Below are 13627 nucleotides of genomic sequence, written 5' to 3'. Positions count from 1 at the left end.
GTTAAGGTGCCAAGTGTAGATAAACCTAGATATCGCACTCGTAAAGGGGATATTGCAACAAATATGTTAGGTGTATGTACACCTGACATGCAATTTGTCTTTGTTCTTCCTGGTTGGGAAGGGTCTGTAGCTGATAGCAGAGTTCTTCGAGATGCACTAAAGAGAAGAAATAGACTTAAAGTGCCTCATGGTAAGCTTTCCTATAATAATGGAAAGGTATTTCAAATTATGTACTATATTATTATTCTAATTAAAAAAATAAATAACTTATTTAGTTTATTTTATATAGGTTGTTACTATCTAGTTGATGCGGGCTATACAAATTGTGAAGGCTTTCTTGCACCTTTTAGGGGTCAACGATACCATTTGAATGAATGGCGTCAAGGCCATGAACCAAGCAGTCCTGAAGAATTTTTTAATATGAAACATGCTGCTGCTCGCAATGTTATAGAAATATGTTTTGGATTATTAAAAATGAGGTGGGGTATCCTTAGGAGTCCATCATTTTATCCGATTAGGATACATAATCAGATTATTATAGCTTGTTGTTTGCTTCATAATTTCATTAGGAGGGAGATGAGTTTTGACCCTATTGAAGTGGATTTAGGAGAATATGTTGAAACCAACACAGCAGTTGATGAGAATTTTATAAGTACTATTGATCCTACTGATATTTGGGGTAATTTGAGAATGGAATTAGCAAATCAAATGTTCAATGAATGGCAAACATCTAGGCAAAATGATGATTGACATTTGTTAGGCATATTGATACTGAAGGACTGTTGCTGGGTTTCTTTCCTCAGTTAAATTCAAGTTGTACTTTTTTTTAATTTGTTTTTAATGTCTTATTATTTTATCAATTGTTGTTGTTAATTGTGTTGTTTATATTGTACTTTTTTTCATGTGAATAAAGTTTGACCAATTTTAATATATTATTGGATATATGTCTTTATTTTTAATTTTTTTTGCATTCTAATAATATTTTTTATAATTAAATATTTGGTGTATGGTAGAAAACAATGTCCACATCTTCAGCACTAGCTTCTCAAAGTTCAAAGGGAACCAAAAGAAAATGGAATTTTCATGAAGATGTTGCACTTGTTACAGCTTTGATTGATTTGCACAATATAGGAAAATACAATGCAGACACTGGGTTTAGAGGGGGTTATTTAATAGAACTTGAAAATATGCTTGCAACAAAATTACCAGATGCAAACTTGAAGGCGAAGCCCCACATAGAGTCTAGAATAAAGACTTTGAAAAAAGAATGGGCTATTATATATGATATGGTGCAAGGGACACATACTAGTGGATTTGGGTGGGATGATCAAAGGAACATGGTTGTTGCTGATGATCCAGTATGGGAAGCTTACATACAGGTACGTTTTTGAGTTTGGGTTATTTAATTATTTTCATATTAGTTTCTTACTAATAATATAACTAATAGTCTTTTTTTTTTGTTATTAGAGTCATAAGGAGGCTGCCCCTTTTAGAAGAAAGAGTTTTCCCTTCTTCAATGAGCTGAGTATTATTTATGCAAGAGATCGTGCAACAGGAAAAGATGCACAAACTGCAGTAGATATCCTTGAAGAAATGCAGGACTGTAATGATACAATCAATGAAGAAATTGAAGGTGAAAACCTAGCTGGATATAATTTTGAGGATGAGGATTTTTCCAATATTCAACCTCAAACTTCAACTCCCAGAAGTGACACAACTTCAACAAGGAAGAAGAAAAGGCTAAATGAGACGGGTGATCCCATCACATCTAAATCAATTATTGCTGCTGCAACGATATTGGGTGAAAACATAAAAGAGGCTGGAATTGAGTTTAGCAGAAGTGTTGGGGCAGAGGAGAACATCCAACAAAAAGCTCAAGAGTTGGATGAGATTTTAAGTCAAGTAGAGGGATTGACAGCGATGGAAAGGGTTTTAGCTTCAATTAAACTTCCAGAACCTCCAACTCTTATGTTTGTGTTTTTTAGTATTGATCCTGATCGAAGACTTGAATGGCTGAGGACATTTCTTGCTGACCGTTGAGCTTGGATGAATTTAAAACTTTTTGTAAAGGTAAGTTCCAGAGATTGTTATTTTTGGGCACTTGTGCTTGATGTTGATATTAATTATGAGGTTCATTAACAAGTCAAAATCCTTTTGAATTGACAGTTATGTTAGTAGTTGTATAAGGGTGATATTATTGTGACTTTATTTGTTTTATGCATGTTGTAAGTTAGTGTAATAGGATGAATATTCATCCATTAATTTCAAGGTCAGTGTATTTTTCTGAACTAGACATGATTTGTAGATTATATGTACTAATATTTTCATCTAAAAGGCATTTAGTATTACAAGGCTCTTTTAATATTTATAGCATCTCCATGCTAATATGCTTTAGTTAAAATGGTAAATTGTCATTTTCTTGCCAGATATGGAATGCAAATAATAAATTGAAAGACACAGTATTTCTCTATTTGCCATTTACGTTTCCGCAGCACCAAATGTTGGGTTCAAAAAAATGATTTTCTTCTTTTTTTAAAAGGTAATGTGAATTTGTATTTAATCTATCAAAAGACATAATTTATATTTTTTTTTAGAAAAAAATGATTCATAATATATGAAAATGATTCATAATATATGAAGAATTAGCTTAAAAAAAATCTATACACAAATTTAATTGATTATGATAGATAAAATATAATATAATTAAATTATATTTTTAAATAATTATCTATTTATAAAAATATGTGACTAAATTATAATTATTTTTAGTAATTGAGAGAAAATATAATTATGATGGATAATTATCTTTTGGGATAAATGTGTATTTAAATGATAATAGGGATAATTTTATTTTTTTATGAAAATAATTGTTAATATGGTTAAGGGTATTTTTGTCTTTTTATCACCTATTCCTTTCTTATTCCAATCTTATTTCTACCAACAAAACACTGTAATAAGTCATAATAGCAATTCCTGCTCTATTCTATTCACAATATCAAACAAAGTAATAACTATTCTATTCTATTTCCACTTTATTCTATTCCCACAGAATAACAATTCTATTCCATTCCTACCTATTCCGCGAACCAAACGTGCTAGTAAAGTTGAGTGAACAGAGATTAACAAGAAAGAAAGGACGGCACGTGAGTTTGTGTTTGGCACGAGCCTATTTTATTCGTCTGTCCCCAACGGAAAAACCCAGAAACAGAGAAAAACAGAGCGAATCTTGAAGCCACGAACATGATATGATTTGTTAGTAAATAAAAGATAGGAAAATCAATTTCCCATGTCGAGATCATTGATTCAACGCATTTCTCCATTTTTCATAGCTCGAATTAAGCAAAACCACAAACTTCTAAGGTCTTCTTCGTATTCTCATAATTATTCTTCTTCAGCTCTTCATGAGGCTTCTCCTGAATCTTCTGAATCTCCATCTTCTTCTCTCGATGCTATTCGCATCGCTGATAATTGCGTCAAGGTAAAACTGTTTTTTGCTATGTGGTATTTCATGAATCTTTTGTTGGTCTATCTTTCATCTTTTCATTTTTATTTTTTTACCATTTCGAAGTATTGTTTATGGAATTTGTTTTGTTTTAATTTTGCTACTACTGCCTTGTTGGCTTTTTCCATATTAGTTGTTTTTGAGAGTGTTCTGTAATTTAATCGGGGGGAGGGGTTCGGGGTGGTACTGCTGTTCTGTTTGGATGTTGAGAAAGTGCAGGAAAAGATCTACTTTCTTGAATTATCTTGATTCTTTTTGTGTGATATGTAGCTTATGGGAGAATATATGTAATTGGTGTAAAATTTATTATTTTGGATCACAAGACACATTCATTCAGCTGCTCTATAAATCCCAATACACTTTCTACTCCACCCAATTACTCAACCCCCTATTTTCTCCTTTCATCTGAAGTTGTCTAATTTTTGTTCAATCAGTATTCTTGTTATAAATTGATATTAAATATTTTGCAAAAAAACTTGCCTGTTTTATGTCACTAAAGATTATTGAATGAATTGTATAAGATTCTGTAAGAAAATTGCAACATTTTGGGGATAGTATAGACCCAGTACCGTTTTCTCCATTGTGATGTGATTTGAATGAATAACCTTGCTTCTTTCTTTCTTTGAATTATTTTTTTTATGGTTGGTCATAAATATGCTGCCCAAATGCTTAGAAGATCTACATTTGGTTCTTGTGATCATTTTCTCATTGACATTAGGGATGCCTTACAGAGAATGAAAGAGTTGCAAGCCAGTGAAGAATCATCTCATGAAAAGGTGCTTCGATTGAGTGTGGAAACTGGTGGATGTTCGGGGTTTCAGTACGTTTTCGATTTGGATGACAAAACCAATCCAGATGACAGGTTTTTTTCTCTCTTTTTTTCATTTGATGAGAAGTATGTTTATTCTTTCTCTCATGTTACTGTTATAACCTTTCTTTCTTTTTCTTTTTTTTTTTTGTATGGTATTTTATTTGCAGAGTTTTTGAGAGAGAAGGAGTAAAACTGGTAGTTGATAATATCTCCTATGATTTTGTAAAAGGGGCAACTGTCGATTATGTTGAGGAGTTGATTCGTTCCGCCTTCTTGGTAAGTCATGTTATCTTGTTCGTCTATAAATGCATCTGTAATGTTGTTTTAAGTCCTAGAACAGAAGTAATTTTCCTCTAGCTAAGTGATTCTTCTAAAAGATTGCTGATATGCTGCATCCCTAAGTGTGAATAATTGAGACCTCACATAATGTTCTTCATTTATGGTGGCATGAGAAAGTTAAATGTCCAGACTTATATTTCCCTATTCTACCTGTGTTAGCTCTAGGGCTAGCATAAAGAGAGATAAGCACTGTCCAGATGGTACTCATGTGACTGAAAGAACGGTGCTAGAATCTCTGTGATTAGATTTGTCTTTTATTTGGTTGGATTGGGGAAAGGTGGACTATTTGTCATCAAGTTTGCCCAGAGAAAGGCTTTGTTGTTCTGTACCTGAAACTGGCATACCCAAATTCTACATTTTTTTTCTTTTATTATTTGGCTACCCATTCATGGAGGATGGGAATACCCAAATTCTACATATGATTTGGAACATTATCTAGTTCTCCTCTCGCAAATATTAACTCATTGTTGTGGATTTTGCCTTACATGACCATTAGATGGTCTTCCTAGTCAAATTCTAAATAGCTCTTGGATCTTGTCAACTTGTTTAATGGTTGCTATTTTGCCCTGCAAATTTTGCTTTAGTGTGATGTTACCTTTGTGGCCTAGCTACTACCTTTGAAGTTAATTGTATCCAACATTCATTCTATAGCCTTTTGCTCATTCAGAAAAGTTTTTCTTGGTATGAGATGGGAACAAAATTATATGGAGTGACTTTGGGATATTATAGGACTTATTTATTGACCCTTTAGGTGTGACTGTAACCTTTATCCATAGATGAAATCTTGCATCCACCTTAAAATGTTTCTCTGATCAATTATAAGTTACAGCTAATGATTCTAACTATTGGTAAGATAACATAAACACTCTAATTTTGTCTGCATTACTGCTTCATTATGTAAAGATTCTATTCACATTTCGTTCTACTATTGTCATATTCTTCAGCACAGTATCATTGGTTGTAATCAAATGGTTCGAAGGATTATGAGCCACAGGCAAAGTGGAGTGGTATGAATTCACAGAATTAGAGTTTATAATGCCATACCGAATAATTAGCTGCAGTGTGGTTTTATGTGAATGATCTTGATTCTAGTATATGTCTATTCTGTGTTGCCACTTTTTTGGTGTGGTTTCCATAATTTTTTTACCTAGAATGATATGCCATTGGTGAGGGCTGCAGTAGAGGTGTGCATGGGGCCAGGCTGGGTCACGCCTGCCCGTTTAAATTAATTTTTTATTATTAAAATATTTTTGTAAAAATTATATTACTATCTTAAATATATTTTAAAACTTAAAATTAAAATTAAATAAATTTTTTTATTAATACAATAATATCCTGGGCCGAGCCCATGCCTATAAAATCTGGTCCAGGGCCTGGCTTATGGACAGGTCTAGGCTGCAGTGGCTAAGTCCCAATTTCTTGTGCAGGTAACAACAAATCCAAGTGCAGTTGGAGGGTGCAGTTGTAAAAGTTCATTCATGGTGAAACAGTAGGGTCTTTCAAGTTTACTGCCCATATTTCCGGCGAGGCTGAGAGTTTCAGTAGGTTGAATGAGTTACTGAATCAATAGTCTGCCTGATTTTTTTTCTCATATCGATTATTTGGATACAAACATTATGCATATTTCATGTGTAACATCATAAATGTAGGGGGGGCACTGCTGCGCATCTGTTAATGAGGGTTACGTTAACAACTTTCATTACTTGTTTACACTCAAATGGATGCTTTGTCCATCCGGTTCACTTGAGTTGATTTGGGTCTTTTCCAAGCTACTAATTTGAAGGTGCTTTACTTGATCTCGAGTTGAGCGGCCTATAAAATTGGTGAACAGAATATGTAAGATTAGTTTGAATAATTTATAATTCCCATCATTTCTCTAATCCTGGCTGCTGCAAGGCTACGAGGACATGCAATTTTCACTGCTATGGGATAGCTACAATCACAATTTAAAGCAAAATAGTTGAATGCTAATACTGCCTTGTGCTTTGGTGCTAGTAAGATGAAAGCATGCTCTTGGTTAATTACTAGCTCTTTTTCCCCCATGCATAGCTTCTGGTTTCCCTCAACATAGAAAGTAAGAATTGAACCTATAGAACCTGCAAAGACATCACAATCCCATGGCTTCAACTTGGTTTTTGCAGTCTAAACAGAACACATTGTCATTCTTTACTTCTTGTGCAAAAGTCTATCCTTCACTAAGCTGATCACAAGCTTCCGAAGTGCAGCTAGGTCAACAGACGTAAGCGGACATTAGCACTAAAATGTAGCACCATTATGAATGATTTGGGCACAACAAGCAAAGCATATGATGAGCCAATAGAAAGGAAATTGATACCAAATAATCTACCAAATTAATCAAGAAGTCTGTAATTGATCAAGTTGGCAACAAAAGAATCCAATAAAACAAAACCACAAAATCCAGCACCATTCCAGAGAATGTCTCTGTCTGGAGTATAAAAGTTTCTTGCTCATGCTTGCTCAAAAAACGATCCCCAGAAAGTAAATGAACTTTCCTAATAGATACGTTGTGGCCTCCCCATTGCGCTCTTCAGATGCAAGCACCTCACCTATGTGCACATAAAAATAAAAGCACAAAGTTAATGCCACAGAATCACCGGCTAAAACTTCGAACCTTAAATCTTCATATAGATAATAATATGCCTTAACAGCTCTTACAACAAGGACAACAAACCAACAAAATAGCTTAAAAAGTTCCTAAGAATTCTTAAGTTCTGTATACTTCCAAACATGAATCAGTCAAGGATCAGGCACTTACATTTTGCCAATTCTTCTTCAACAATGAAACAAGGAAATTGACACTGAGTTGCACATTCTGGAAGATCTGCTTCTCCTCCATACTGCAATTCCCCACAGCAACACCCATACAGAGAACCTTCTTAAGCTGGAATTTAACCATAGCTTTTGTCTCATTAACTTTTGACTCCAGAGATTCCTGATGTGTGACAAGTGTTGGGAACTTCCCTGCATCCATGTCCTCAGCATGTAAACATGATGCCGTAAATAAATTCTACAAGCGAGCTTATCTCTAGACTGTTCTTTCAGAGCCATTATAACCAAAATAGGATAATAAAATAAAGCATGTTTCTAATGCATGGACCTTAAAGGAAGGCCTATTACTAAAAAAACTCAAATCATTTCTCAAAAATGGTTTATGATCATGACAGATTTATACATATATAAGCAGACTAAACCATTCATCTAACCAAACAGGCCCACTGTTTCAACAAGTCAACGACATAGATGTTTCATAACAAATGTACAGGCCAAAACAATCCACCAACAACAAATAGAAGATTTTCTAGTATAAAATTTAACTATTGACCATCTCATTACAATACAAAACCTTGTCCATGGAGCACGAGAATAGCAGCAATCTACCAAGCAGAAACTCTAATCCTATTCTTAAATCAACATAATTAAGAACGATTAAAAATAGAATTACTTGCCTGCCTTGTTGAGACCAGGTCCTAAAAGACGAGGAATCTGTTTGATGACAGCCTCAGAAGCCAAAAAGGCATGGTATTTCTTGGCTAGCTTCTTAACAAGTTTCTTGTTCTTGTTAAGCTTCTTCAATGCTTCCACATCCATCCAGTCCAACCCTATTTTCTCCGCCTGGATCAAGCACACACGAAAACGGAAATGTAAACCACCAACAATAAAGCTTCAACTCCAAACAAAAACAATTATCATTCTGAATAATGAAATAGCCGATTCCAGTTTAGTTTTAGTAACAAAATTACGATACAGCATAAGTAGTAACTACCTCTTCGACGTGGAGAGCATCACCAAGCATACAAATTTTCATCTTAGGACGAGGAATGTGAGGAAGCTTAACGGCACCACTGAAACGCTTATCCTTTTGGGGATCATAGTTCTTCAACCCAATCTGCAACTCAATTGTCTCGACAAACTTACGCTGCTTCTCCTTCGAGTCACCAACGATAGTGGAAATGGCTTCCCTAACTGCATCACTCTGAAGCTTACTGCAACAACGAATAAACCAAAACGTGAATCAAAAAGTCATAGCAAACCAATTTTTTTTTAACCTAAACAAAAATTTTCTAACTAAATGTATTATCGTTAATATAAAATCCGTCGATCTTTTGAAAATAAATAGATTAGATAAGCCATAGAAATCTGATACAAAAGAAGAAGAATGAATACCTCATGGTTACTTGTTCCTTGTTTGGCTCCTTGGCAAGGAATTCTACAATGTGAAAAAAAAATCGAATAAAAAAGTTGTTAATATAAAAAATAAAAATGAAGATATCAAAATGAAGCAATTTTGAGAAGGGAGGGCTTGTGGGAGACGGCGGTAGAACGAACCTGACTCGCGACTGAGTGATAGAGGAGATGCAAGGAGTAACTCGTGTAGGGTTTTAAGGGCTGGACCGGCCGGTTCAATTTCAATAGCCCGAAACAAAAGGGTCTTCATTCAGGCCCGGTTCGTTCAAGAGTTAATTAATTTAGATGATGAATTTTTTTGATAGATTATATTAATAACATAGAAGCACGTGTCTCGAATTTATTGTCCGTTGTTAGTCAGTTTTATTTTCACTTTTAGCATATTATAATAGCATAATATTAGAAAAAATTTTAAACTATTTAAAAATTTTAAATAAATTTTATTTTTTTATTACATTTAATTAAACCATGTATTTTTATTTGAGATAACATAAGCACTTATGATTAATAGTTAAATAAATATTATTAATTAAAACATTATTTATTATATTATTTTATATTTACTTGATATTCATGTGTGTCATCATGTCATGTCATCATTTATTATGATATTATATCAATATCATGTAAATATAAAATGATAAGTGACATTTTGACTCACAATAATTAATCAATCATCAATTATAAACTTGTTTGATTTAAAACAAAAATACTTATATTTGATTTAACGTAATAAAAATAAAATTTTATTTAAATTTTTTCAAATAGTTCATAGACTTTGCAAATAATTAAAAAAGGTATAATGCTCAAATAAGCTTATAAATTATTTAAAGAATTCAAATAAGCATTTATTCCTTTATTGTTTTTAATCAAATTTTTGTATTTTTATTTTGAGTCAAATAAACTCTTATAACTAATGATTGATTAATTGTCATTAGTCAAAATTTCACTTGTCATTTTATATCCACATGAAACTAACATGACGTTAATGTGAATAGTAAAAAATATCACATGATAATCTTATTATGTCAAATTAACATGTCATATTGTTATCAATTATGATATATCAATATGTCACATCATCATCAATTATAATATATTAATAATATGTTAACATAACATGTCATATTATTGTCACATAATATAGAATAAAAAATGATATTTTAACAAAGAGCTTGTTTAACTGATTTTTTTTAACTTATTTATCTTTTAAAAGTGAAAATCGAGTCAAATAAGATGTTAAGAAATTCTTTAGAAAAAAGTAATTATTTTTTAAGAATAAAATCTAAAAAAACTTTAAAAAGGCTAAAAAGCTCTCAAAGGAAACTTTCTCTTCTTTTTTTTTTTTTAAATACATAAGCTTTTCAAGAGAATTTTTCTTTTCGTTTTTAAAATGTCATCATCTATTAAAAATAACTTTAAAATTACCTTCTTGAAAAATTCCTCCCTCCCTCAATAGATCTCTCTGGTCTCCGTCTTTGTAAATCACCCCCATCTATTATATTTTCAAAAATTTATTATAAATAGATAAAAAATAAAATTAACTTTTTTTCATTATGAATAAAAGAATTCATGATTAATTAAAAAGTTATTTATTAAATACCTTTTATAATATTTTTAATCAAAATAAAAACTTATATAAATTATTTTACCGAACAATTTATCTAAAAAAAAAGCTTTTAAAAGTAAATTTATCAAATAATTTTAATTTAATTTTAAAAATTATTGTTTTCATAAAAAAACTTCATAATTACCCAATCGAACAAGCTCTAAATCAATTATTAATCATAAAAATTTAATTGATTTAAAAAAATATATAAAAATTTATTTAATTCAAAATAAAAATATAATAACTTAATTAAACGTAATAAAAGTATAAAAACTTATTTATATTATCTTAAATAATTTAATTTTTTTTAAATATTATGTCATTAGAAAATAATAAAAAAGACAATTAATTTAATTTAAAACTTCCAAGGTAGAAGAAGAATCCAATGTTGGCAATTGAAATTGAATCCTATCAATCTTCAGATTAGCTTTAAAAAATGTCGATCAAGTTTGCAGTTTAAATGATAGCTCTCTCCCATTGTATACGAACAAGCACTTTAAAAAAAAGAGACACAGAGCAGTTTTCACTATAGGAGCTGCTCACTGACAAAACAATGGACAACTGCAGGGCAGTAGAGTAGAGGATACTCCCACTTCGGATGTCAAGTGAGGTTTTTACCCCAAGTGCATGCCATTTCCAAACAAAAATGGCCCGCGACTGGTTTTTACCCCTCAAATTCCATTCAAATCACCGCTCAACATTCAACTAAAGGCAACCAATCACACGCATACAGAACCTAATCCTTGAGACCAATGCAACTATGATGGAAAATGTGCGTTTGGTCATTCATGCTGAGCTTATTCTACATTCCACAATTGCAAATTGCACGGGGATGCATTAAGCGAGTCAGTATACATTGTAGCCATCCATAATTCTAAATACTCCAAAATTTCCAAAGATAATTCAACCAACTCATGGTTAAAAACAATTTGTTCCACCAAAACAAAGAACATTTTATTGCAACAATGAGCATTGCTACCTAACACATACATGCTCAGACCCAATCCTCAATAATAACTTCAAAATATCCAGAAAGAGCATGTTCACTTCATTCCTCTGATTGCCTCTGTCCTAGCACTGGAATGTCTTCATACCGTTTCTGTCGTACAGCAATAATATCAAATGTACAAGTTACTAGAATGAAAAAATGCCTAAGCTCTGGAAGTAATTGATGATTGCAGACAAATATCAGCAAACATGCAGTTGTCAAGCCACTAGGCAAACAATTTTGAGGGTGCATTGTATTGGATAAGCTGCCAAAATTTATAGAATTGTTTATCAAATTGCAACACATCTTCCAACTTGCAAGAACAGAAGAAATTACAGCTTTAGAGAATGCTAGATGTGTCATCTTATTTAGGAAGAGAAGAGAGGAGAGAGAGCAAAGAAGCAAAAACAATACCATCATTTTTGGCTACACGGGACAATGCACACAACTGACACAAAGATAATACCAATGCAGCTTAAGAGCTATTTACTCAGACCTGAAGGTGAATGCTGGACATATGTATGTGGTCCAACAAGGTAGTTCAAATCTTTCTAAGTTTTTCTTCATATTTAAAGGGTCCGACCTTCATACACATGTCAGTCAGATATTTATCAGACATAAGTAATTCAAGGACATGAAGAGTTGAAGAAATATCGCTTAAGAATTCAATATGAAATAGGTAAAAGTAACATTATTTGACACTTGATAACAAAATCAAACACTGCAATAGTTCAACAGGCATTACAGCCTTCCACAGAATTGAAACATTTATTTCATTAAAAAGCCAAATTTCAAAGTTTAGGATATTTGAGTTTACAAGGAAACTACAATCCTTCCCAGATTCTTTCTCCAGAAAGCCTATCCCAAACAACAAGTCCCACAGTTTGCAACTGGTTCTAAAGACACAAGCATCTAATGGCTCTAATGGAACTGTGGAAGTTTAATGACAGTTGTCAAACGAAAATTGGCAATTTCCTAAAGACTGCAGATACTTTAAAATTCACAATGGAATGCACTCGGTTACAGAAAACTGATAAAGGAGAGGCACCTCAGGCAACCTACAGTGCTATTAACAGTCTAAACAACTTGTCACTATAAACTCCACAATGCTATCAAATACAAATCAGCCTGTTAGTGTGCAAAGTAATAATGAATTGATTAACAAATTTACTGCTAATATTCCAAATAAATCCATACATATTTTAACTGCATATGCTATAAAAGGAATGGAGAAACTGATATTTGTAAGATTAGAAATTGTACCCCAACATTGTTATATTCCCAGAGCTTATGAACTCCATAATCCACAGCCTGCAAAAGTCAAATCAATTACAATAAGAATCTTCACCATTCTGTCTCGTTAGACCAAAACTCATAAAAAACAGCCGATATCTAAACATTTTTAGAAACTCGCCATCTAGAATCAAAAACAAAATAATCAATAAAAAATAACAATCCTCAGACCAAACGGTAAATAAACAAACCCTAACCTTTTCTTCAATCAACAATCAAATTTAATCGAAACAACGGATCGAAAGTGGAAATAAAGAGAATCAATGCAAAAAACGAATTAAAGTTTACCCGTTCTCCCAGGAAAGCGCCGGCGATGACGAAGGTGACGTAGACGGAGTTGCGTCGCATGATGACTCTGTAGAGACCTTCGAAAAGGCCTCCTTGATTTCTCCTTCGAGCTGCGTAATCCATGGCGGTTCGCTAAGGTAGTGGGAGTCTCTCTTGCTGGGATCTGCGATTAGGGTTTGCAGAGAATCTGGATGCGAAGAAAACGGGAAATTTATTTGGAATGATGAACTTTTGAGAAGGGTTACCGGGTCGAACCGAATGATATGGATTTAGACTTGCTGGCTGGGTCATCGGTCCAGCGGGTTTATCCTTTACGAAATTTGTTTTTGGTTACTTGACTTTTTAAAAATTTTTATTTTAATCATTTAATTTTAAAAAAATAATATCTTGATTATAAAACGTTTATAAATATTATTATTTAACAATTCAACCATTAAATTTGACATTCGGCCACTTGTAAATAAGAGTAATACAAAGGCATCCTTTGAATATAATCAAAGCATAAGTTTATCATATTTACAATTTTTTTATATATAATTTATACTGCACAATTAAAAAAAACTTAATCTTCTCCTATCTTCATAAATCTCA

General features: G+C 32.5%; 5 protein-coding genes across 5 annotated transcripts; 3 read left to right on the top strand and 2 right to left on the bottom strand.

Annotated features, from left to right (window-relative positions):
* Nucleotides 1-794, top strand: LOC108662112. The gene is made up of 2 exons (XM_018121270.1): nt 1-190; nt 290-794. Exons 1-2 carry the CDS (start codon nt 64-66, stop codon nt 748-750), a joined length of 588 nt encoding a protein of 195 aa, XP_017976759.1. The 5' UTR covers nt 1-63; the 3' UTR covers nt 751-794.
* On the top strand, nt 997-2040 carry LOC18590166 (uncharacterized protein At2g29880). Its single transcript, XM_007015548.2, has 2 exons — nt 997-1379; nt 1468-2040. The coding sequence occupies exons 1-2, from the start codon at nt 1020-1022 to the stop codon at nt 2038-2040; spliced, it is 933 nt and encodes a 310-aa protein (XP_007015610.2). The 5' UTR covers nt 997-1019.
* Nucleotides 3154-6454, top strand: LOC18598237 (iron-sulfur assembly protein IscA-like 2, mitochondrial). Its single transcript, XM_007027678.2, has 4 exons — nt 3154-3478; nt 4234-4364; nt 4481-4589; nt 6080-6454. Exons 1-4 carry the CDS (start codon nt 3287-3289, stop codon nt 6143-6145), a joined length of 498 nt encoding a protein of 165 aa, XP_007027740.2. The 5' UTR covers nt 3154-3286; the 3' UTR covers nt 6146-6454.
* Nucleotides 6959-9093, bottom strand: LOC18598236 (60S ribosomal protein L10a). The gene is made up of 6 exons (XM_007027677.2): nt 9000-9093; nt 8838-8880; nt 8437-8656; nt 8120-8285; nt 7429-7634; nt 6959-7219 (listed from the first exon to the last, which is right to left on the bottom strand). The coding sequence occupies exons 2-6, from the start codon at nt 8840-8842 to the stop codon at nt 7166-7168; spliced, it is 651 nt and encodes a 216-aa protein (XP_007027739.2). The 5' UTR covers nt 8843-8880; nt 9000-9093; the 3' UTR covers nt 6959-7165.
* On the bottom strand, nt 11227-13343 carry LOC18598235 (cytochrome b-c1 complex subunit 9). The gene is made up of 3 exons (XM_007027676.2): nt 13037-13343; nt 12719-12766; nt 11227-11566 (listed from the first exon to the last, which is right to left on the bottom strand). The coding sequence occupies exons 1-3, from the start codon at nt 13157-13159 to the stop codon at nt 11516-11518; spliced, it is 222 nt and encodes a 73-aa protein (XP_007027738.1). The 5' UTR covers nt 13160-13343; the 3' UTR covers nt 11227-11515.

The sequence above is a fragment of the Theobroma cacao genome, chromosome 5, assembly GCF_000208745.1.
Source record: "Theobroma cacao cultivar B97-61/B2 chromosome 5, Criollo_cocoa_genome_V2, whole genome shotgun sequence".
Lineage (NCBI taxonomy): Eukaryota > Viridiplantae > Streptophyta > Magnoliopsida > Malvales > Malvaceae > Theobroma > Theobroma cacao.
Note: the sequence above shows the minus strand (reverse complement) of the source record. Positions and strands in the feature narration are given on the sequence as shown.

Excerpts from the sequence above, each read along its gene's own strand:
- LOC108662112 (XM_018121270.1), top strand. The coding sequence starts at position 64 with ATGTTAGGTGTATGTACACCTGACATGCAATTTGTCTTTGTTCTTCCT. Across the intron at positions 191-289 it reads TAGACTTAAAGTGCCTCATG|GTTGTTACTATCTAGTTGAT; the intron begins GTAAGCTTTCCT and ends TATTTTATATAG.
- LOC18590166 (XM_007015548.2), top strand. The coding sequence starts at position 1,020 with ATGTCCACATCTTCAGCACTAGCTTCTCAAAGTTCAAAGGGAACCAAA. Across the intron at positions 1,380-1,467 it reads TATGGGAAGCTTACATACAG|AGTCATAAGGAGGCTGCCCC; the intron begins GTACGTTTTTGA and ends TTTTGTTATTAG.
- LOC18598237 (XM_007027678.2), top strand. The coding sequence starts at position 3,287 with ATGTCGAGATCATTGATTCAACGCATTTCTCCATTTTTCATAGCTCGA. Across the intron at positions 3,479-4,233 it reads TCGCTGATAATTGCGTCAAG|AGAATGAAAGAGTTGCAAGC; the intron begins GTAAAACTGTTT and ends GATGCCTTACAG. Across the intron at positions 4,365-4,480 it reads AAAACCAATCCAGATGACAG|AGTTTTTGAGAGAGAAGGAG; the intron begins GTTTTTTTCTCT and ends TTTTATTTGCAG.
- LOC18598236 (XM_007027677.2), bottom strand. Across the intron at positions 8,286-8,436 it reads ATGCTCTCCACGTCGAAGAG|GCGGAGAAAATAGGGTTGGA; the intron begins GTAGTTACTACT and ends TGCTTGATCCAG. Across the intron at positions 7,635-8,119 it reads ACCTGGTCTCAACAAGGCAG|GGAAGTTCCCAACACTTGTC; the intron begins GCAAGTAATTCT and ends ACATGGATGCAG.
- LOC18598235 (XM_007027676.2), bottom strand. The coding sequence starts at position 13,159 with ATGGATTACGCAGCTCGAAGGAGAAATCAAGGAGGCCTTTTCGAAGGT. Across the intron at positions 12,767-13,036 it reads GCGCTTTCCTGGGAGAACGG|GCTGTGGATTATGGAGTTCA; the intron begins GTAAACTTTAAT and ends TGACTTTTGCAG. Across the intron at positions 11,567-12,718 it reads GGGAATATAACAATGTTGGG|AAACGGTATGAAGACATTCC; the intron begins GTACAATTTCTA and ends GCTGTACGACAG.